The 21032-nt window shown below is 54.7% G+C and overlaps 11 protein-coding genes across 18 annotated transcripts; 7 read left to right on the forward strand and 4 right to left on the reverse strand.

Annotated features, from left to right (window-relative positions):
* Positions 1-5: 5 nt before the first annotated feature.
* On the forward strand, positions 6-725 carry KVP17_001568 (uncharacterized protein; the record flags this gene model as incomplete). Of its 2 annotated transcripts, none has more annotated exons than XM_068517090.1 (1): positions 6-725. In XM_068517090.1, one exon carries the CDS (start codon positions 6-8, stop codon positions 723-725), a length of 720 nt encoding a protein of 239 aa, XP_068375159.1. The 2 variants fall into 2 exon arrangements, with proteins under 2 accessions (XP_068375159.1, XP_068375158.1); XM_068517089.1 differs by having other exon boundaries at positions 12-725.
* A 109-nt stretch (positions 726-834) lies between these two features.
* On the reverse strand, positions 835-2958 carry KVP17_001562 (uncharacterized protein; the record flags this gene model as incomplete). Of its 2 annotated transcripts, none has more annotated exons than XM_068517077.1 (1): positions 835-2958. In XM_068517077.1, one exon carries the CDS (start codon positions 2956-2958, stop codon positions 835-837), a length of 2124 nt encoding a protein of 707 aa, XP_068375148.1. The 2 variants fall into 2 exon arrangements, with proteins under 2 accessions (XP_068375148.1, XP_068375147.1); XM_068517076.1 differs by having other exon boundaries at positions 835-2748.
* Positions 2959-4248: 1290 nt separating this feature from the next.
* KVP17_001559 (uncharacterized protein) lies at positions 4249-4860 on the forward strand (the record flags this gene model as incomplete). The annotated part of the gene is made up of 1 exon (XM_068517072.1): positions 4249-4860. One exon carries the CDS (start codon positions 4249-4251, stop codon positions 4858-4860), a length of 612 nt encoding a protein of 203 aa, XP_068375143.1.
* Positions 4861-4913: 53 nt separating this feature from the next.
* Positions 4914-10365, reverse strand: KVP17_001566 (uncharacterized protein; the record flags this gene model as incomplete). Of its 2 annotated transcripts, XM_068517086.1 has the most annotated exons (3): positions 4914-9855; positions 9901-10241; positions 10270-10365. In XM_068517086.1, the coding sequence occupies 3 exons, from the start codon at positions 10363-10365 to the stop codon at positions 4914-4916; spliced, it is 5379 nt and encodes a 1792-aa protein (XP_068375155.1). The 2 variants fall into 2 exon arrangements, with proteins under 2 accessions (XP_068375155.1, XP_068375156.1); XM_068517087.1 differs by lacking the exon at positions 10270-10365 and having other exon boundaries at positions 9901-10190.
* Positions 10366-10411: 46 nt separating this feature from the next.
* Positions 10412-11317, forward strand: KVP17_001569 (uncharacterized protein; the record flags this gene model as incomplete). The annotated part of the gene is made up of 1 exon (XM_068517091.1): positions 10412-11317. The coding sequence occupies one exon, from the start codon at positions 10412-10414 to the stop codon at positions 11315-11317; it is 906 nt and encodes a 301-aa protein (XP_068375160.1).
* Positions 11318-11341: 24 nt separating this feature from the next.
* On the reverse strand, positions 11342-13036 carry KVP17_001564 (uncharacterized protein; the record flags this gene model as incomplete). 3 transcript variants are annotated; one of them, XM_068517080.1, is made up of 4 exons in its annotated part: positions 11342-11743; positions 11772-12513; positions 12543-12892; positions 12922-12960. In XM_068517080.1, the coding sequence occupies 4 exons, from the start codon at positions 12958-12960 to the stop codon at positions 11342-11344; spliced, it is 1533 nt and encodes a 510-aa protein (XP_068375151.1). The 3 variants fall into 3 exon arrangements, with proteins under 3 accessions (XP_068375151.1, XP_068375150.1, XP_068375152.1); XM_068517079.1 differs by lacking the exons at positions 12543-12892; positions 12922-12960 and having other exon boundaries at positions 11772-12455; XM_068517081.1 differs by lacking the exons at positions 11342-11743; positions 11772-12513; positions 12922-12960 and adding an exon at positions 12998-13036 and having other exon boundaries at positions 12539-12892.
* A 146-nt stretch (positions 13037-13182) lies between these two features.
* On the reverse strand, positions 13183-15515 carry KVP17_001565 (uncharacterized protein; the record flags this gene model as incomplete). 2 transcript variants are annotated; one of them, XM_068517084.1, is made up of 2 exons in its annotated part: positions 13183-15413; positions 15458-15515. In XM_068517084.1, the coding sequence occupies 2 exons, from the start codon at positions 15513-15515 to the stop codon at positions 13183-13185; spliced, it is 2289 nt and encodes a 762-aa protein (XP_068375153.1). The 2 variants fall into 2 exon arrangements, with proteins under 2 accessions (XP_068375153.1, XP_068375154.1); XM_068517085.1 differs by lacking the exon at positions 15458-15515 and having other exon boundaries at positions 13183-15003.
* Positions 15516-15824: 309 nt separating this feature from the next.
* On the forward strand, positions 15825-17974 carry KVP17_001560 (uncharacterized protein; the record flags this gene model as incomplete). 2 transcript variants are annotated; one of them, XM_068517074.1, is made up of 2 exons in its annotated part: positions 15825-15844; positions 15877-17974. In XM_068517074.1, 2 exons carry the CDS (start codon positions 15825-15827, stop codon positions 17972-17974), a joined length of 2118 nt encoding a protein of 705 aa, XP_068375145.1. The 2 variants fall into 2 exon arrangements, with proteins under 2 accessions (XP_068375145.1, XP_068375144.1); XM_068517073.1 differs by lacking the exon at positions 15825-15844 and having other exon boundaries at positions 15890-17974.
* Positions 17975-18084: 110 nt separating this feature from the next.
* KVP17_001561 (uncharacterized protein) lies at positions 18085-19002 on the forward strand (the record flags this gene model as incomplete). Its single annotated transcript, XM_068517075.1, has 1 exon — positions 18085-19002. One exon carries the CDS (start codon positions 18085-18087, stop codon positions 19000-19002), a length of 918 nt encoding a protein of 305 aa, XP_068375146.1.
* Positions 19003-19022: 20 nt separating this feature from the next.
* On the forward strand, positions 19023-20018 carry KVP17_001567 (uncharacterized protein; the record flags this gene model as incomplete). Its single annotated transcript, XM_068517088.1, has 1 exon — positions 19023-20018. The coding sequence occupies one exon, from the start codon at positions 19023-19025 to the stop codon at positions 20016-20018; it is 996 nt and encodes a 331-aa protein (XP_068375157.1).
* A 94-nt stretch (positions 20019-20112) lies between these two features.
* On the forward strand, positions 20113-21032 carry KVP17_001563 (uncharacterized protein; the record flags this gene model as incomplete). The annotated part of the gene is made up of 1 exon (XM_068517078.1): positions 20113-21032. A coding segment is annotated over one exon (920 nt), but the record flags the coding sequence as incomplete, so codon positions are not given.

The following is a 21032-nucleotide window of genomic DNA, read 5'->3' on the forward strand; positions in this document are numbered from 1 at the left end:
CAGCCATGAAGATGGCACTGCACGCTATTGACGGCGGCGACATCGAGGTCATGGGGCTCATGGTGGGCACGATAATCAAAGGCGCCTTCGTGGTACAAGACGCAACTCGTCTGCCGGTGCAGGGCACTGAGACCAGGGTGAACGCTGGAGACCAGGCTAACGCCCATATCGTCAAGTACGTCGAGGCAAGCCAGGCACTGGGCCGTGACGCTCCGTATGTGGGGTGGTATCACTCCCACCCCGGTTACGGGTGCTGGTTAAGCGGCATCGACATCCACACCCAAACGTCCTACCAGGCGGCCCAGGATCCCTTTGTGGCGGTCGTGGTCGACCCTAAGGCTACGATTGCCAACAAGGCTTTAGAAATCGGCGCGTTCCGAACCAAAGGGACCCTCGAGAACCAATCCCGATCATCGAGATTCCACGGCGTGTCGCAGATGATCACGAAGGATAAAATTAAGGAGTACGGCTCCTACGCCGACAGATATTACAGCCTTGACGTGAAGTACTACTGTAATGTGCAAGAGCTGCCTTTGCTCTATAGCCTATTCGATCGCATTTGGAAGCCCAGGCCTCTGCTGCAGGTTATGCGTGACGCGGTGGCTCTGCAGACATCGCTTCTCACCCTTCTGAGAAACAAGGAGCCTCAAGATGCAGAGACCTCCAGAAATCGAGCCCGCACAGTACCGTTCCCTCTGCGAAAGCTGTGTGTCGGTCAGTGGTGAGGGATCGGGGGCCGTAACACAGCAACGCGGCAAGACGGGAGCTCCAATTGGGGCTGCAGGAGGCGTACCTCAGTGCGCTGATTGATGAGATTGGTGAACATAAGATTTGTTAGGGAGATAGAGCTGCAGACAGCGGACTGGCTATTACCCTTGCCACACGCAGCAACTCCTGCTGTTTGACGTCAGATACGTTCAGGTGCTTTTCCCACTGGGCCAGAAAGCGTATGACGCCGTGGACGTGCGCCAGCAAGGCGCGAGCGTTTCCTGGCGACATTTGTTGGGAAGAAAGTGATGACAGAGCGCGCAGTCGGTCGCTGGGAGCTGTGTGACTTCCGTTGGAAATCTCACGGATGTCATCTCGATTTGAATGGAGGGCGCGCAGCTCCTCCTCTGACAGAGTGCTTTTCTGCTCCTCGGCCTTGGCCAGGAACTCTTGGACGTCTTTGGCGAGCAGGCTTGCCGTGGCAGGCTCCTGTGTTACCAGCTCGCGGCAGTACTCTGCTATGAAGTCCAGGATGCCGGGCCCGTTGTGGAAGAGCTCGTACAGGCCGCCCAGTTGCATGTCGAATGTTAGAACACCAGCATCGTAGGCCGAGGGCACCTCTGGCGGGTGGGGCTGCACAACTTCTCGAACAATGTAACACTGGTCGGCACCTTCAAGCGGCACAGTGACCAATAGTGCATTCACCACCTTGCAGTTGGTGTGGGGGTCGTTGGGATCTGTCATGTTCAACACTTCCATCCTGACGTCCTCTGGCAGCTTGTTCAGGAAGGGGACGGCCTTCGGCGCCTCCGCAGGCAGATCTTGAAGAGGACAGACATCCGGCGTGATGGGGATGATATTCGTGCCCAATTGTTCGTGCAGTGGAGCACTTGGCGAGACTTTCGGGCTCACGTCGCCTGGACTCCGCATTGAGGCTCGCAGCAACACCATCAGCAACATCGGCACAGGTATCACCTGGAGGTACGTGTCAAAGGAGCGCTGACGTGTGACCATGTCTCTGAAAAAAAATCGAACGTAGATCAGCTGGGCGATAAGCATTTCCACGCCGGGCGAGCTCAGCATGCGCACGATTTTAGTGCCCTTCACGAAGGCTTGCATCTCAACTGCAACGAAGGCCGTGGCGCTCCGCTCAGGCTCGTCGTCGCCGAGACTCACGACAGTCACAGAGTGGATTCCATCAACGGCGAGCTGGTTGAGAATGTCCTGGAGGGTCCACGCCTTCCAAAATATGTAGAAGGGGTCGAACGGAAACTCATCAGCCCATATATCCCTGGCCGAGCAAACCAAATCGTCGATGAGAATCTGCTTCTCCGCCAGAAACGCGTTCAACTTGGGAAGGTAGTTGGGGAAGACAGTCTTGATATGCCCTATGGTGGCGTTGGTGATGATTACAACTGACAAGAGGTAGTTCTCAGCGATTTTGAAAGAAGCACCGGGATGGGAATTATCTGGAACCTCCTCCACCACTACCATTCTGTGAAGCACTTCGAATAGGTCTCGTACAGACTCGTCCAGCGCATCTAGTTTCCGTCGGAAAGCGGGTGGTAGCACGCCGACTTGCAGGTCCAGCCAGTTCTGATCGCAGAACAAAGAAGTCGGGAACAATGTATCGTCAACATCTAGCTGCACGACGTGCGCGGATCCACATTGTTTCACAACGGTAGTCGAGGCTCCTGTGACCTGCCAGCCTGCAGTTGACAGCAGCCTGGCGTCTGGGGCCTCGCTAGCTTCGATTGAGTCCAAAATAGTGGCCGAGTACGACTCCAGACTCCCAGTGGTTTCCTCCTCGAACACAGATGTCGCTAGCGACTTAACGGAGTCAGACGCAATATAGCAGGTGCCGTCCTCCATGGAAGGCTCGGTCGGTAAATTGAAAACTCCTTCCTTGGCGAGCTTGGCAGGTTCAGATGACACAGACGCTGGCACGTGGTTAAGCAAGGGCAAGTCCTCCACCGCATCGAATGAGGAGGCTTGCTCCTCGGGAGAGTCCAGGTCCTGGGAGGGGTGGGGTCGTCCCATGATAACCAATTCGACTCTGGGATGACTCGGGCGGGCATTAGCAACGGGAGGCTTGTGGACTGGGGAAGCCGGAGGCCACTGAAGATTCGGCGGAGCGCTGTTGTGCAGGCCTGAAGGATTCGTAGGATCGTCTAGGCGGGACAGGATTGGTGAAAATGAGGGCAGCTTCACTGGCTCCAAATGAGAACGTGGAGGCGCCACGGCTGCCATCGACTCGTTGGGAACTTGGATTGACGGCGCAGAAAAATGGGCACAGTGTTGACTGTTCGCCTGAGGAAGTGTGTAAGAATACTGAGCTGGCGGGCTTGAAGGAGGGCTCCGTGGGGCGGTGGCTGTCGTGGTCACTGTCTCGGGCCAACGAGTCCAGGACAGGGGCGAGGGAAGAGGTCCCATCGACGGCTCGAGCCGGGATGTGGCGAGAGATTTCGGTGCTCCGATGCCCTTGGGTAGACCAAAGTTCGGATCAAGACGCACAGCCGACCTAGATGGGCTTGGTACCAGCTCGATCGTCCCGCGATTCCCTCGGAATGGGAGGTTTCCAACCCGAGAAAGCGATGAGGCTTGAACTCGACTGGGACCTCGGGGAACGCTGAGATCTCGACCTGTGCTGGGCTCTCGAAGTGCACTGGGCTCTCGAACTGGAGTAGGATCTCGGGTTAAGCTCAGATCTCGAACTGGACTCGGATCTCGAACAGGAGTGGGATCTCTGGCAAAGCTCAGATCTCGAACTGGACTCGGATCTCGAATTGGAGTGGGACCTCTGGCAAAGCTCAGATCTCGAACTGGAGTGGGACCCCGAACTGGAGTGGGACCCCGAACTGGAGTGGGACCCCGAACTGGAGTGCGAACTCTAGTAAAACTCGGATCTCGAACTGGACTCGGATCTCGAACTGGACTGAGATCTCGAACTGGACTGGGATCTCGAACTGGACTGGGATCTCGACACGATTTAACCAGTGAGGAATGCCCGTAGCGGTTGACTGGCGAGGCGCCTACCCGAGATCTTACCGACACCGTTGCAGGCAACGGTGATCGAAGCGAGGGCAGCGGACTCACCACCGGCGACAACCGCAAGGAACTCGGGGCCGACCGCAGTACCGCTGGCGAAGGGTCTCTCGATAGAGTGGGGGTTATGTCTCGAATGGGCTTACGCACCCCCTCAGATCTGACAGGAGTGGTATGCCGCAATTCCCCATTCGTGGCCTGCGGCCATGCAGAGGTGGGCCTCCGTGGCTTAGCAACAGGCGAGACGCTACGGCCCCAGTGTATCCTTGCATTACCTGTCTGGCGTCTGGACTGCCTGGCGGCCCCAAGTCTGACAGCCGCCTCCCTCCGACCAGCTGTCGCGTAGTTTACGGGTGAGGACCGCTTTTTGCTGGTGAACGACCTGACGGCGAACTCCTCCAGGTCCAAGGGCGTGTGGGGCCTCATTATTGAGGAATTACACTACATTTGACTGTTGTTGCGATTGTCAGCATTGCGACGGCAAGGTATCATTAAATGCGTTCACTCTATTTAGTCACAGCAGCACTGAGTTCGGAGATATTCGACTATGCCGCACTGCATTTGGATGTTAGGCGGGACTTGTCATCGTTAGCTGCAAGTCTGCTCACGGAGGGGAAGTCGCCCAACCAGTTCTTTCGACAAGGTTTACTCGCACGGTTTGAAGACCTACCGGAGTCCGTTCAAGTGGACCTGATTGATTACTATAGACATAGCTATAAGCCCACATTGGGACAGAACAAGTGGCAGAAAAGGGTGTTTGATCAAGACTTCGGCGCCAACGACCCCTCCTCGCCCCTGTGGGACAAGAGTTTTGGGAATCGAGAGTTCACCACTGCGGATTTTGGTCTCGATCCGCGGGCGTGGATTGATGAAATGGGGCTGATGGCGGCGGCCAACAAGGATCCGTCCTTCGACACGAACTCGGCTTTTACTGCGCTCTTCACCGAGTTGACGGAGCACTTCGTCAAGGTGAAGTACCAGATGAAGCGGTTTTATTATCTGGAACGAACTACAACTGATGTGTTAAAAGGTCGAGGTGAGGACGCAGTCAGGCTGATGGCCCACGAGCTGCGAAAGCGAGGCGTGTTCGATTGGATGGAAGTTTGATGGGTTTTTTTGTGTGTTGGGATATTTTTCAATGTGGACATAGTCTCAGCTTGCTAGAACCCCATTGGCGACATAGGTCCTCCCGGTGAAAGAGGTCCTCCAGGGGAGAGCGGTGACATAGGTCCTCCAGGTGACATGGGTCCCCCAGGTGACATGGGTCCCCCAGGTGACATGGGTCCTCCAGGTGACATGGGTCCTCCAGGTGACATAGGGCTGAAGGGAGAAAACGCAGGTCCGCTTGGTGACAGAGGATTTAGCATGGGGCTGTTGACTGCATCTTCCGGCGACATGGGGTCGTAGGAGGGTGAGAAGGGTGGACTGGTCGGCGAGTAATTGGGGCTCGTTACGCTGTACGCTCCGGGTGACGTCGGGTTCATTACGAGTCCCCCCGTTGGCGAGGAGGGAGAGTACTGCGGAGAGCGAGGTGTGTACTCGGGAGAAGTGATGTTGTGTCTGGAGGCCGCTAGATTGTAGCTCGGGGAGGCTGGGTCGTACAGCCGGGTGCTAGCCTCCATGCTGGTCGGAGAAGTTACCGTGTACGTAGGTCTCGAGGGAGAAAAGCTGCCCGACATATCCCTCAGTGGTGACGCCGGAGAGTACGACGGCGACGTCATCGAGTACCCCTTGGTGGCTGACGGGGAGTACATGGGGCTGCTGCGAGCCATGTATGTTGGGGACGACGGAGTGTAGAAAGGGGAGGACACTCCATGTGCCTGGTTGGGACTTGCTGGAGAAAACGCCAAAGGACCCATAGTGGGCGACAGCGGACCTCCGAATGCTGTTGGTGAAGTCGGGCTCATAGGACTAGCCGGAGAAAATCGACCTGCGATATCAAATGTGTTCGGCGACATGGGACCACCAGGGGACATGGGCGAAAAGGGAGAGAGTACAAAGGACTTCACTGTGGCGTCGGGTGAGAGAGTACCGTCGGCAGGCGACGTCGCGGAAACCAGGGTGGAGTCCGCGAATGCCAGGAGCCGGCTACTCTGGTCCAGATGGGGGTTAGCGTTCTTCAACTTGGACGAATCTATCAAGATATCACAAGCACCCGTTCCGAATGGCCCCAGCTGGCCCACCAGCACGTTCTCCGTCACACCTTTGAGATTGTCCACCTCAGCAAAGACGGCGGCTTGCATGAGAATTTCCACAGTCTCCTCGAAAGAGCACTTGGCTAGGCAACCGCGGTCGACTCGGTTGATTCCGTTCCTCGTGATGGACATCAGGCTGCCTTTCTGGGTCATCACGTCGCATAAGGTGGACAAGTGCCGGTAGTTGACGTAGCTGCCGTCGAAGCTGATGACTGCCTTTATCTCCTTCAGCAAAGATCGCCGACACGCCTCAATGCCTAGCACGCTGAGCACCTCGATGATGTCGTTCGACGTCGTGCGACTGCTGTCGATCTCGGGCTGCGGCAATACCTCCGCAAGGTTCACCCCGTCGGTGTCCAGGGTCCAGCTCCTTTGCATCGTGAACTTGCCGGTGTCGGAGTCGTAGACTTGGCTCCGCTCTTCCCGCATGTACACCTTATTGATGTTGCTGATTCCCCTCAGTGTGATTTTAGACAGGCACTGACTCATCAGTCGTTGTAAAAACCGGTGTTCCCCCTCAATGCTGTCCTCCTCCTCGTTATTCTTGTAGTCCGGAGGACGTCGAATGCGAATTCTAATCACCAGTTCGTCGGCGTTGTCGTCGGTCCATACCACGTCCAAGTCTTGAGGGTAGTCCTGCTGAATCCTCGTACCTATCTCCTTCATCGACAGATTTTTGTCGCTCAAGAGCCTGTCGATCAGCTGGATCCGTAAGACCCAGGGTCCCAGCAAGCTAGGGTCGTTGTCCTCTGGGTCCATCATCCAGTAGTCATTCACCCACTCTCGGTCCTTCGCCACGATCGTCTCGATTGGGTTCGGATCGTAGATGATCTCACTGATAGCCGTCACCTTCTCAAGAGTGGTGTGCTCGAGGTGCGACTGGATGCTTTTGGCAAGCTCCGAATCCTTGTTAGCTGGGGATTGCAGCACCACCGTCAATGAAGGCGTCTTGACGGTCTTCGCCACGTTGATTAACTCCTTCAACCGCGGCACACCCAGGGTGACGTTCTTAGAACCGACACCTGCAAAGTGAAAGGTGTTCAAGGTCATCTGTGTGGCGGGCTCGCCGATCGACTGTGCTGCAAGCGCTCCAACGCACTCCCCTGGGTGCCCTACGGATTTGTGGAACTGCTTAAGGATGGCGCCAAAGAGATGCTCCAGACCGTTGGGTCCGAGTTTGTCCTTTTCCATCAACTTGCGACTGTTGAGGTGGGTACGGAGATGAATGTTAAGCAGCTGGGTGGCGTTGTTCTGAACCTCCTTGCTGATGTAGTCGTTATCCGAGACAACCTTCACGATTTCGATCTGCTTTTGAACCAAGTCCTTTACGCACTTGGCAATCGTCACAGGAGAAAGGTCCTTCAGGCTCTCGTAAGGGTACCGCGCCTTCGCGAAGTCGATAAGCCGAGGAACGTTGATAGGCAGGTGCTGCGAGGCGTCGCCATCTGGGAAAATATCCTGGCAGAGTCGGTTCTTCGCCGTCATCAGCTCATCATACTCGTCTTGCAAAATGCTCTGCGCCTCGTAGGAGAGCTTGATGTTCTTTCGGGTCGCGTCATTCGGAATCCACGGAACACCGTAGTTGGGACTCTCGAAGTCGTGTCGGTACATACGCTCCATGACGGCGAAGTCCTGCTGCATCAGAATTAGGGGCTGATCCTCGATACACTCGCCAGCCATGCCATCCTCCCCGTAAAGGAACTGAACGATGTCTCCGATAGAGTTCCGCACAGTCCTGTCGTAGCACACCATGACGTCTTCCATGGCCTTGATCAGTCGTCTCTGGATGTAACCCGTCTCCGAGGTCTTGCATGCCGTGTCAATGATACCTTCTCGCCCTCCCATTGCGTGGAAAAATGTCTCCTGAGGAGTGAGGCCGGACAAATAGGAATTCGACACGAAGCCGCGGCTTTCTGGTCCGTAGTCGTGCTTCACGAAGTGAGGTAAAGTTCTATCCTTGAAGCCGAACGGGATTCGTTTCCCCTCAACGTTTTGCTGTCCTACGCAGGAGATGATCTGGGAGATGTTGATTGTAGATCCTTTGGACCCAGAGTTCACCATAGCAATGATATTATTGCGCTCGTCCAACGCCTCGGAAGCGATCTTGCCAGCTTTCTCTCGCGCCTCATTTAGTTCTTGGTTGACGCGGGACTCGAACGACTCGAGGAGCGATTTGCCTGGTTGGGTTTCCAGCTTACCTTTCTGGGCTAGCTGCACGAGTTCTTGCACCTTGTCTGTGCTTGTTTGCAAGCAGTTCGCCACGTCTTGCAGCACGGTGTCATCGGCGATGATGTCCTTGCAGCCAACAGTGAAACCATTATGCTCAAGCCAGTTGTTGATAACGCGTTGAGTGATCGACAAGAAGAACTTCGTTTTCTCAGATCCGCATTCTCTAAACAGAATATGGATCAGTGACCCTGATGCTGTTCCACAGGTCTTCTTACAAATGATACCAGCCAGATGTTCGTTGTCCTTGATGATAACTCGACCATCGTTGTCGCTGAACCAGGGATTGTCATTTTTGTTTCTAATGGCGCCGTCTCTGTAAACGTTTATACGCACAGCAGTTCCTCGGGATGCCTGGCCATCTTCGACGTAGCCTGAGAAGTTCAGCAGCTGGGTAACCATCTGCTTGCCTGTCCACAGTGCCTGCGGCTTCAGAATAGCCGGTGTGGGTACTATACCGTTCCAGTACGGAATCCACAGGAGCAGGTTCATAATGTCGGCCTTGGTCAAGAAGAGATCTCGCTTCGTGAATTTGCAGATGCCCATCAGTGCGTCCTGGACGATACCCATTACTGGCCGGTTACCTTGTGGACTCACGATCTGTCGAGGAACCAGCATGAGATGCTTCACCTCTGCGCGCGTCTCGTGCGACTGTGCCAGATGAAGGTTCATTTCGTCTCCATCAAAGTCAGCGTTGTACGGCGACGTGACAGACAGATTAAGCCGGAAAGTGGACCATGGTAGCACCTTCACCCTGTGTCCCATGATGGACATCTTATGTAGGGACGGCTGTCGGTTGAAGAGGACGAAATCACCGTCTTGCATGTGCCGTTCGACCCTGTAGCCGACCTCCACGGGAATGTCTGCTGTATTCTGGCAGTGCCTCAGGTCAAACCGGCTTCCATCATCGCGGATGACATACTTGGCTCCAGGATGCTGGAACGGTCCGCTGCGGACCAGTGCCTTCAACTTGTCAATGTTGAAGGGAGTCACTGTCTCCGGGAATGTCAGGTTCATGGCAACCGATGTTGGCACCCCAACTTGGTCGATGTAAAGGTTTGGGTCTCCGGTGATGACCGTTCGAGCCGAGAAATCCACCCTCTTGCCCATCAAGTTTCCGCGGATCCGTCCTTCTTTGCCTTTCAGTCGCTGGCGAATAGACTTGATGGGCTTCTTCGATCGGGTGGCTGCCACAGGCAGCCCTGGGATCTCGTTGTGGAAGAGCGTTGTGATGTGGTACTGCAGAAGGCTGCTCATTTCTGACATGAGATGGCCTGCGGCACCGTCCTCATCGAGTCGTTTAAGTTGGGCGTTGGTTTTGAGGATGTCAAGCAATTTGATGGTCAAATCGTCCTCGCTACGGTCATTTCCAAACTGCACATAAGGTCGCACTGCAGGAGGGGGGATGATGAGGTTCGTGAGGATCATCCAGGCCGGCCTCGACTTCTTGTCGTGAAATCCCAGGGTTCTCAAATCCTGGTCGGAGACGCGCTTGATGATCTGCAGGGCCTCTTCACCCGTTAGGAGTCGGCGACTGTCCTGCTGCACCTCCTCCTCTGCGCGGTCCTCCGTTTGGGGAAAGTGGATGTATATGTTGATACCTTCCAGAGAGTACTTTGGCACCAGTGCCCCACAACCTTGGTCTCCCATCTCCTCATCGCCTATGCAGGCAGTGCGACTTCTGCGAGAAGATAACACAAAATGCAGCACTATTGCTAGGACTCACTTGCACCTGTCCATTATCTGCGCAAGTCGACTTTTGGGGTTTCGGATTCGAAGGGCATCGCGATACTTTGCGTCGTTGGGATCCGCCAGAATCCGGGAACATCCAAAGCACACACACCGCAAAACAGCGAGGATAGTCCGCAAAAAACTGATGTGAAATGTGGGCTTCGCTAGAGGGAGGTGGCCGAAGTGGCCCGGACACTCCTTACACTCGAGGCCGCACGTCTTACACTTGATGCGGTAGTCCGTGGTACCCATCCGCGAGTCGTTCAGCCCCCCTTCCTTCGGCATTCCGTTCTCGTAGAGCTCGACTGAGTTCACCTCACAGACCGACAATCGTTTCTGGTTGCGCGTTTCGCCATAAACTCACGATAAACTCCGGGTCTAGGATCCCGAATTCTATCGCCCGGATTTTCTTTACGTCACACGGCGAGAAGGGATCGTTGAGATCCAGGGCCGTGGTCATGAGTTAATTGCCTAATTTTCTAAAGATCAATGCTGAAAGATCTAGCATGAAATCCTTCAAGAATTTGTACTATGAGGCCCCGACTCCGCCAGCCGACGTCGACATGGCCTGGGTCACAGAGATGGACGAGCGCCAGCAGGAGTCGGACACCAGTAGTAGTGACGTCACCGTGGTGGGACAGCAACTCCTCACCCGTCTGGCTAAGCCCAGGTACCCGCAGGTTATAGCTGGTCTCGAAGCCGTCTACAGCCAGTCGCTCCGCCGGCTCCAAGGTGTCTACCGGCGCTTCGCCAATCTTTCCAACCAGGATCACATTCGGTTACGTGACAGGATCCTCCGCGGCTGGCAGTTTCGGCTCCGCCGCAGCTTTAAGGTCAGGAATCGCGGTGGGAAATGGCACGTGCGTCGTCGGTGCCTCTTTACATTTGCTATGTGTCACGTTTATCGTGTTATCATTCCGCACTGGCTCCGGATACGTCAGTTCTACCCCTTTGCGAAGCAGTATTTGGGTACGGCCCCTGTGAGACTGCACTGGGGCCCGAAAGTCGATCGCCGAACCTCTTGCTGGATGATTCGTCCAGCAGAGGGCCACCCCTACCGTAACGTCCCGCACCCGCTACGCAGCTCGAACTCGTTTGACCCATTGACTGGATTCGACTTTACAAAGGTGCACTCTCCGTTGCAAGCTAGAGTGCACTGCTACTTCCCTAGCTGCGTATTCAGGTGCAACACCGTCCCCATACTCCGCCAACACATGCAGATTCACGCTTCCACTGCCATGTCCCCCTACACTTCCGGCCACCTTCAACCTGGCTACGACTTCAGCGCGCAGGAGTTCCTCGAAGTGGGAGACGAGGAAAGACGCCTGTTCTGGCGCGAATCCCTGAGTTCGGCGTGGCAACCGCAAGCTGCTTGGCGCATCTCTGCCAACGTCGCCTACTCCGCTGACTAAACGGTGGCATCTGGTTCGCGTACATCAATCAGCATACTTCGGACGACGATAGTAAAATGCACCCGGCTTAATAGGTATTGGATAGCCGTCTTCCGGATGTTGTCGCAATCCTAAGGGTCTTGACTGAAGTGTCAAGAGCTTCGACGACATCGTTTTCGGAGGGTACCCGAAGTCTCCAGCACATGCCTCTTCCCAGGTTTCACCATTGAACGCGTAGTCGCACGCAAGACAGAGGTACCACACCTCGACGCCCGCCTTAATCGGTTTGTAGTTGGGAAGAATGCCACCAAACAGGCTGGTGTTGTCGTACAAAACGTCGCAACAACAGCAATGGCTGTCCCCACTCCAAGTCATTGCGCCGAAATACTTTGACGTTCGCCATGGAACGTAGAACACGCCGAGGAATCCGAGTATCTGACCGAGAATCTGCATCATGTCAGATCCCAACACTCACCAACAACCCCCAGCACACTCCCCGAAATACCCAAACCGTCACGCCGCATTCGTAACTAGCAAAGGTCTCATCCCGAATCTTCGTCATCACTTTCTTCCAAAGCGGCTTCATGCGTCGCTCGTTTTTTCGCTGTCGAACTCCTTCCGTGTGGCGCATCTTCCGCCGGAGATGCGCCTGCTTGGTCTCCAGCACAGACAGGACAGTCACCGTGCCGCCAGCGAAGAGAAACCCTCCTATGAAACCGCCAAGATGAGCCCAATTATCCGTGGACCCCGACAGACCCATCAGAATGGAAACTAGCGCGATGACCAGTGTGAACACCACCAGGATTAGGGGCCGAGGCACTGTCTGCCAGTACTCAAACAAGTACACGATGTTGGCTCCAATAAGCCCGAAAAGGCCGCCAGAGCTGCCTACAGTCGTTCCGCAGGGGTTCACCGACGCCGATGTTATGTTACCGGAGATCCCTCCAACCCAGAAGACCAGGAACGTCCGCCAAAAGCCCCAGTCTGGTTCGTACATGTACATGTACTGCAGCTGAGCCATGACGTTCATCCCGATGTGATACCAGCCCGTGTGCATGTACATGGACCAAAACATGCGGATGGATTCGTCCCGGTTCCTCATGAAGTTCGCATTCAGTGCACCAAGAGCGAGCATCGTCTCGCTGGTAGGGCCTATCATAGAGTTACCAGGGTCGTAGAATGATCCCCCAAGGTTTTCGATCTTGTTATAAATTAGTCTGAGATCTCGGAGGCCCCGTATTCTCACTCTTGGAAGAAAATAAAAGCCAGGATGCTGTTAACCCCGATCATGGCCAATAGCTTGCCTCGCATGGGGTTATTGTCCAACTCTGGGTCTTTCACCACAGTTTTGCCTTTGCCACCGATGCCAAAGATACCTCTGCGATCCACAAGCCCCGACTGCTCATTAGGTGGGGGAGTTCTAACTTTTTTCTTCGCTTGGAAGTCCTGAGCAGCTCTGACCTCTTTGGTGGCCTGTTCCAACACATAAACCCGCAGTGCGGCTTCTGGAAGCCCCTTTTTTATCTCTTCGTCGAGAACTTGCTGGTAAACCGCCAAACATGCCGCATCATCGCCCGCATCTTCTTTATCTCCTCCCTGAGATACGTGAGACAATTAGGAAGTACCTTAGTTGATTCCCTAAGTAGTGCGGATAGAGATCTCATATCGATTAAATAAACAGCAATTCGGCCGGTGACTCACCTGCTGAGGCTTCGGTGAGCGGGACAGCGAAGGCTTCATTCTGTTGGTCGGTCAACCGCGCCTGAAAATCTATTAATTCCTTGTCCGGGCAACCTGTAATTACAAAGATGTTTCAACCTATGCGCTCAGCATACAGCAGCCTCGTTCAGGTTGTGAGACGCACCCAATACGGTAACACTGTTTCATCACGCGAACCTGTCATGCACGCACCAGAACCCTGAGTGATCGCAGGTCAGCTTGAACCGTTTGGTTATTATCGTCAGGCCTGGAAAGTGGCCGTTGTGGTAGTCGGGCGGGGCGGAGCGAACCGACTGAGTTTCTGCCACGTCGATGTCGTCGAAGTAAGCATACGAGTAGTCACCTGAAGGCTGCCGAACAATCTCCAAAAGAACCTGTCCTTGGGCGGCAAGCCACGTGGTTTCCGACGTTTTGGAACCTGCCAGAGGGAATACTTGATAAACCTCATGGTCATCCGTTGTGATGAAGAACATGTTCATGTTGCTTTCGCTCGAGTCGACCACCACACGCGTGCGAAGGATATCGAATGGTGCCTGCGCCGAGAGAACATGATCCAGGTGTAGCTTTCGGACCGAAATCTTGCCGTTCTCTCCAACTAGGGGATCGTGGAAGCCAGAGCACTGCCCTAGAGCCAAGCGGTCGATATTAACGAACTCGTGAAAGCCCCAGTCATGGAGTCCGCTGTGACTCAGACTGGAAAACTGCGGTAAAGGCCCGAAAGCGCCCTCCTGGTTATAACGAAGGTCAATCGTTGTGAAGTCGACTTGAACGTTATCAGAACTGGAAATTGTGAAATCTATCGAACTGGAGGAATCGCCATCGATACGCACGCGGCATTTTGTTCCCGAGGAATCGCTAATCCAGTCGCCTAAAGGTGTCCAGGTCATGGTATTTGAGTCGAAGGCTGCCAGCACACCATCCGTCTGCAGCCGTAGAAGAAGAGAGCATTTCAGGCCTTCTTCAGCGATTTTGACCCCGACGATCGGCACATCTTTGCCGTCATGGCATCGCGCATGGAGGCCGGTGCCACTCCGCAACATTCTGAAGTTGGATCGAACGATGTTGAGTTCAGTCAAATACCGCTTCTGGTGTTCCGGATTCATGACAACGAACCCGGCGCCGTACTTTGGAACGATGTCATCCGCCTCTTCAGTATTCAAAACGCCTGAACGCGCAATGCAGTTGGGCGTTCTAACGGTCTGCGACTCCTTCCCGCCAGCACTGTGACCTGCACTCGGACGACTCACGCCTGGGTCGTTCCTGAGATCAGAGACAGGGCGAAGCCGCAGCCCCCTCTCGGCAGCAGAAACAGCGAACAACCGAGGCCTGCTCATCACATGCATATATGTAGCTTGGAGCTGAACATCGTCGTTCTGATCGTACGTGTACTCGACGTTACCGACAGGTACCCAAGAGCCGTGTCGAAAGACGAGCAGGCGCATGTCAGGATCCACAGTCGCTGGCGAAGAGAAACCGTCGGACGTCAGCCACAACAGCTCGGTCGAGATGTATTGCCGCTGGTGCAAGAGGTGGACGTTCACCCTTCGTTGAGACATGTGCAGCTCTGGAGTCTGGGAGATGTCAGAGTGGGTCCCATCGGGGAAGATCAGGCATTCTGGGTGAAAACTAACGCACGCCGGGCTCTGGCTCGCACGGGAGAGCACGGGCGTTGTATTCGAGGTCAATCGTTCTCTTCTGACATCAACATTTCCAGGGGCCGGCACGTTGGCAACAAAACCAGATAAACCGCTCTCAGAAGTAGGGGAAGGTGAGTAGGGGGGGACGGTGAGGCCCACCGACTGTTGCACTGGCGTTGGCGACAAAGTTGCCTGGGACTTCACCCTGACGAGGGACATGGCCGACTGCTGTTCCAAATCGATGGGTTGCGTAATATCGCTGAGTGATGGTTCCATCACAAGAGTAGAGCGGTGCCTCTTCCAGTTGTTGACATTCATGGTAGAGTTGGTTGCGCCATCCACGCCACTCATAGACGCTAGTGGGTTGTCTGGGACAGAATTCTCCAAGCCTATGGCGGGAGAGAAGGCGTTGGGCGGTGACTCTTTCGCGAGAAACTCAGGTCCACGGTTCGCGGCAGTGACATGCGACTGATCTCTGCCGACATGAATATCAGCACAACCCTCAGGTCCACGGTTCGCGGCAGTGACATGCGACTGATCTCTGCCGACATGAATATCAGCACGGTCCTCAGGTCCACGGTTCGCGGCAGTGACATGCGACTGATCTCTGCCGACATGAATATCAGCACGGCCCTCAGGCGCACCGTTCGCGGTAGTGACATGCGACTGGCTTCTGCCTCCGCCGAACCCACCTCCAAATCCTCCTACGAACCCGCCAGAAAAACCTGAAGCAGGTTTGGGGTGCCTCTTTCGAGCTGCGACTGGGAACCATGAAAATGCCTTTCGACCTTTCAGAGGTCTTGACCTCTTCCTTCTGCGCCTCCGCCGCACATAGTGCCCACGTCTCCGGCGAGGTTCAACATCACTGTTCAACTCAACATTAGGAGATTTGTGAAGCCAAACTGAGTCGGCGTGTTCCCAGCTCCTCACTTTTTCTCACCCGCTCGGTCGTAACCTGCTTATGGAGTACCTGCGGCAAACCAACGACTACCCCCTTCACAACATTTTGAGGTTGCTTTGCCTGAAAAGACCTTGGAATTGGGACTCTCATGACCGCAGCGGTTGCAGCGACCAGGGAGCCTATCTCCAGTTGGCCTTCACGACGCCATGTCTGCACTCTTGTCATAATTGCTGGATTTCGTCACTACCTGCTGGTTAGCGCCTGCTGTCTGATGGTTGCCTACTACGACACGTGCGACGATCTCATAATTCTCTCTTTTTCAGAATATTCGCCAAGATGCGGTTGTCCAGCGACAAGCGACGGCATGATATTTGGGTGGCGACCATGTCTCTTGTTTCCCCCACAAGAGCCCCCTTGTCCAAGGTGAAAGAGACAAGATTGGAACATCTTCCTGAAATATCCGCGGCACGTTTCCCCTATGTAATGATACAAGTATCCACGTCAGATTGGAACAGCTTCCTAAAATGGCAGGCCACTACAAAGCCGAAGACCGTCAATCGCTTCTGGCGAACTGCACAGAAACCCAAACTACAGGAACAGACCGCCTACGCTGCGTGGAGGCGGTCGTGGAGCAGACCAGTGGAAGCGCTACCCGTACCCGACAGCAAACTCACATACATTACTGTTATGAATCTGGGTCGTCGCGTAAATGACCAGCTCCATATGGCAATCAGCGCCCTGCGTCTTCTCAAGCAGTGTCGAGACGACAAGGTATGTCTGGACCTGAAGGCGACGGAACGCATAACGGCGAAGGTGGTGGCTACCGTCGAGTGCCACGTCGCTAAGATTAACGAGGCGTTATGGCGTCTGTATTCACCAGGCATCCGGGCCTCTCCGGCCGTCAGCGCACACTACCTCCGTAATTCCGAAGACGAGTATCTTTCCCTCGAGGAGGTGGTGGAAAAGGTGGACGGAATCGCACGAGATCTGATTGGCTGCCTGCAGATGCACCACGACCACATGGAGCTTATCGCCGGATGTGAGCGGCCCTTCACGAGTAGCTTGGCCCTTGACGAAGCTGAGCAGGCGCTTATCGCACTGCAAACGAAGGCGACCAAGGCGTTCGACACCTATGAGTGGCCGTTGGTGAATGATATGGTCCCCGGCACAGACTACTCGGTGTTCGGTGTCACGATACAACCTCTTTTGAACGCCTTGTTCGCAATCGCCTCTTCTTCCGCATCTGGTGACGGACGCCTGTTCCTTGATGTAATGCCGTTGTACAATTTGCTGCACTCCTTGGGGGTAGATGTTACGGTGACAGGTGCAGATCAGGTGGGATCGGAGATGCTTGAAGTCAACTTGAGCTCGTTGACCCGTCTAATGAGTGAGCTTGGACTCACCGCGCTGCCTCAGTACGAGTTGCTGGTGAACTTAAGGGAGAAGCGTCTGAGCTTCTACGATACGGACACGATTGCGACGCACTGCACGTCTACCAAAGTCCCACCGGATATGTACCACCTTCACCGCGAGGCACTAGTCGCTCTGGCCAACCCCCCTCTTGATGGCTTTGAACATTTCAAGCAACGGATGGAGAGGTACATGGTCAAATACCAAGAGCTGGCTGCCAGGGTTCCTACGAATGTGAGGTCGATGCAGCGTCTGTTCAACGCTGTCATTCGCGTGAGGAAGCGGTTTGGTTTTGCGTCCAATGCTTGCCAGTATGACCAATCTGAGGATAAGATGGTGAGGTCCTACGGAGAGAACTGCCGAGCTTTTCACTCCGGCCTGGAGTTGTCGATGTTCATCATGACGCCTCTGGATGAAGCTGTGCAGGACGTAGAGACTCAGATGGAGCAGTTCATGAATCATCTCAAGGCGGCAGACCTCGACGCTGGCAACACGTACAGTCGAGTTCTCGACGTCACATCCTGGGTCAGAAAACGGTGCAAGCCTCTGAAGATGTGGCTGCAAAGTTTCCATGGCCAGTCGGACATCGTCTCAGCCCGAACCCGGAAGCACCTGCTCTACAGCCTGCTGAAAGTATATCAACAGGCCACTGAAGCACTGTGCTCGGACAACGCTTTGCCAATTCACATGAAGCGGCGTTTTCTGGCACGAATTGGATTGCCTTGGCGCCGGAAAAAACTGGATCCTCACGGCTTGAGTATCGACCTGAATTTCGTAAAAGCGGACTGCGACGAACTACTGGACACAGCGCAATCGGCAAGCAGCGCGTTGACATGCGCTTTGCGCGGCTCACTGGGTCATTTTCGTACACCCCGTGAGACGATGATCCACATCCTCCGAAGCCAGCGCGAAGAAGACGGCATGGTCGTCTTTGATCTTCCTAGTAATTCATGGGTATCGAAAGACACGACAAATAGTTCAAGCCCTGACGAAAGGAGACCACACGTATGAATTGAATAACTGAGAGTATGTCATAGTTTGCAGCTTTCATAACCCCCCACCACCTCCCTGCAATCGTCCTGCCGGCATGTGTGTGTACGTGGCGTCTGTGTGCAATTATTATGCACCACGTCAGCTTGCTTCCCGACGCCAAGCGGAGATATCACTTCACAGCGATCATTGAGCCTCAAGACGTGCTGGTCAAGCTCAAGCATGGGACGGACGGAGTGGAGGTGGATGAGAGGGCTGGGGGGAGGTTCCTTCTCAATGTGATGTCCAAAATGGGCATAGAGGTGGTTCTCTTCTCTAGATTGGAGGACAACCTTCTAGCGCAGCTCGTGCCGAACCTCGACGAGAAGGGCAAGGTCAACTACGTCATGGGACTCTCACGGACGGTGGTCGGGGCGCAGGGGACACGCTACCGACCGTTGAGCCGGATAGGACGCAGTCGCTACGTGTTCATTCACTCCGAGGACGACCCGAACGCCGACGATCCCAACAGCATCTGCGTCCAGAGCTTCCAAAGGAAGGAACCAGACTCCAGAATGCTGAACCTTCTTGTGTGGATGGAGCACCTGACCCGCTTTCCAAACATGTCCGTTTCCGACTTCATCAAGCTCCACGAGGATCAGCTCGCCGTTGCTCTCACTCAGCCACTTAACAATGAAGGTTACATTCCGCCCATTCCGATATCTAGAGAGATATGCGAGATGGCAGAAAGGGTCCTGGAGCCTAGACCGTATCAGAATTGGCTTAGTATCAACAGGGAGGTGCATATAAAGCCCGTGAGCATCCCCGCATTCCCAGAGGTGTACGTCAAGCCACCTGAGATCCAACAGCAAGAATTTCAGCTGCCAACCCTGAGTCCAGACTTTCTTCAGAGAGCCCAGCTGCTGTACTATACGTCCAGTGGAGACGGTTCCAAGGCGACGATGCGCATCGACCCCAAGTCCGACACGGAAAACGCGCACTCTAGCAAAGGAGACACTGCCACTACGAGCACATCGACACAGCGTGCGCATGAAATTGAGAACTTGTGAAGCGGAATGATGGGTTTTGTATGGCACAGGGCAGGGGCAGCGATGAATGCACCGGGTCGCCGGACAAACGTGAGAAACGACACCGTAAGATCGGTAAAAGCATACATATAGTTCGCCTAGAAGCCAAGCACATACAACAGCAAGCTCGACGGGGTGAACTACAGAAGGCTCAGCGACAGAGGAGAAAGCAGTGGCGGGACCTAGCGACCGAGGGACTCTCCCCAGAGGGGCGGCGGATGGAGGTGGTCAAGAGGGTTGAGGAGCGTGCTGCCTCTTATGAGTACCTCCGGAAATGTCGAGAAGAACCTCAGATTCAAGTGGCGCTTGACTGCTCGTTCGACGACATGATGACTCTTAAAGAAACTGAGTCGCTCGCACGTCAAATGTCGTTCGTCCAGTCCTTCATGAAGCGCACGGCAATTTCCCCTTCTGTGGGTCTCACTGCGTGCGCTGTGACTGACAAGATGGCAGCTGTCATCTTTAAGTTCGGCGGTGCGTCGTGGTTCATGCGGACCACGTCAGAGGACGTCGAATGTGCGTTTTCCGACAGACAACTCGTCTTGCTGTCCCCAGACGCTCCCGTGCCCCTCGAAACCGTGGACCACAGCGCCGTGTACGTTATTTGCGGTCTCGTCGACCGGCAGGTCAGCAAGAACCAATCCTTATCATACGCGTCGTCTCGTGGATTCCCTGTTCGGCGGCTGCCTATTGCCGAGCACGTTCCTGAGACTCGGAAGTGCGTTCTTAACGTGAACACCGTGTTCGAGGTGATGGTCACCTATGCGCGTTCGGGCGACTGGAATACCGCTTTGCGGATGAGGCTGTCGCTTCGTAGTTGTCAGAGTGCCGGAAGGCAGGCGAGGCGCCGATACGCGGCCAGTCGCAGAAGAGAGCAGTACGCAGCCGAGAACGAGGAATATCGACTTGCGTTGCAGAAGGCGAGCCAGCCCATGCCGTGTCGTTTGGCCGAGATACTAAGCGAGGGTGTGTGTTGGTGGGGTGAGATTGATCCGTGACCGTTGAGAACGCTGCAGCTAATATCAGGGACGTCATAGCGATGGACACGCGTCAAGTTGCCGAAACCGTCAGAGAATTCCAGATCTGCACCATATGAAAGTCTGGGCAATTTTTACCTTGCCCGTTTTGGGATACGATTATCGGCAGCATGGAACAGACTGGGGAGGCGTTTGCGCCTCTGGTGAAATACAGTCGCCTGCCCTGCTTCCCGTCAGTGCTGTCGACCCTAAGATCCACCAGGAGGCTCTCCAACGAGTGCTCGGCGACTTACGAGGAGAACGAGATGAAACATTGAAGTTACTGGGTGACGCCCAAAAAGGCGATCAGATCAAGGGTAAGCTGACGAAGACCATGCTGTCCCAAGCGGAGGCCGATTTGAAGATCATTGCGCAGAATAAGATTGACGGGATGGCGGAGCTCGGCGCAGATTCCTCGTCGGAAAACTCACCTGGGAAAAAAGTTGTTCATGTTGACATTACTCGAGTTGAGGGTTCGGAGTTAATCAAGGGCCTACGAGCCAAACTCGAGGATGACTCATTCCACGACATTCCACTGAGCATGCTCACCAAGATTGATCGCAAATTGCTCTATGAGACTGTGAAGGTCATCGACTCCAAGAACATCAGCATTGTAGAGGACGCCAAAGTCGCACTGGTGGACGAGCAACAACATGATATCCGACCCGCTACTCTGATGGATGCCGCTGTCACCCAAAAGTACTTCCACAACCACACCTTTCCGTTGCAGAACGACGACGGCGCCTGGCAGTTTTTCTCTCCGAAGAAGATCCGCCTCCGAAACGAACAAAATGCCATGGTGATTCGGGCGACACAAGGACCAGAGGACGCGGGCTTCGGACTGGGTTACCTATACACATTCCCTCTGGAGGTCAACGTGGCCCACCAGATTCACTTTAAGGCTCCCGCTGAGCACCTCATTGGGTCTGCTGAGAATCGGCACGCCCTAGAGCTCCAAGTCTACTTCATCAATACGTCCAACAAGCAAACGATGGT

The sequence above is a fragment of a genome, assembly GCF_019968985.1.
Source record: "MAG: Porospora cf. gigantea B chromosome Unknown PgB_NODE_353_length_21032_cov_117.738, whole genome shotgun sequence".
In the NCBI taxonomy this organism is placed as follows: domain Eukaryota; phylum Apicomplexa; class Conoidasida; order Eugregarinorida; family Porosporidae; genus Porospora; species Porospora cf. gigantea B.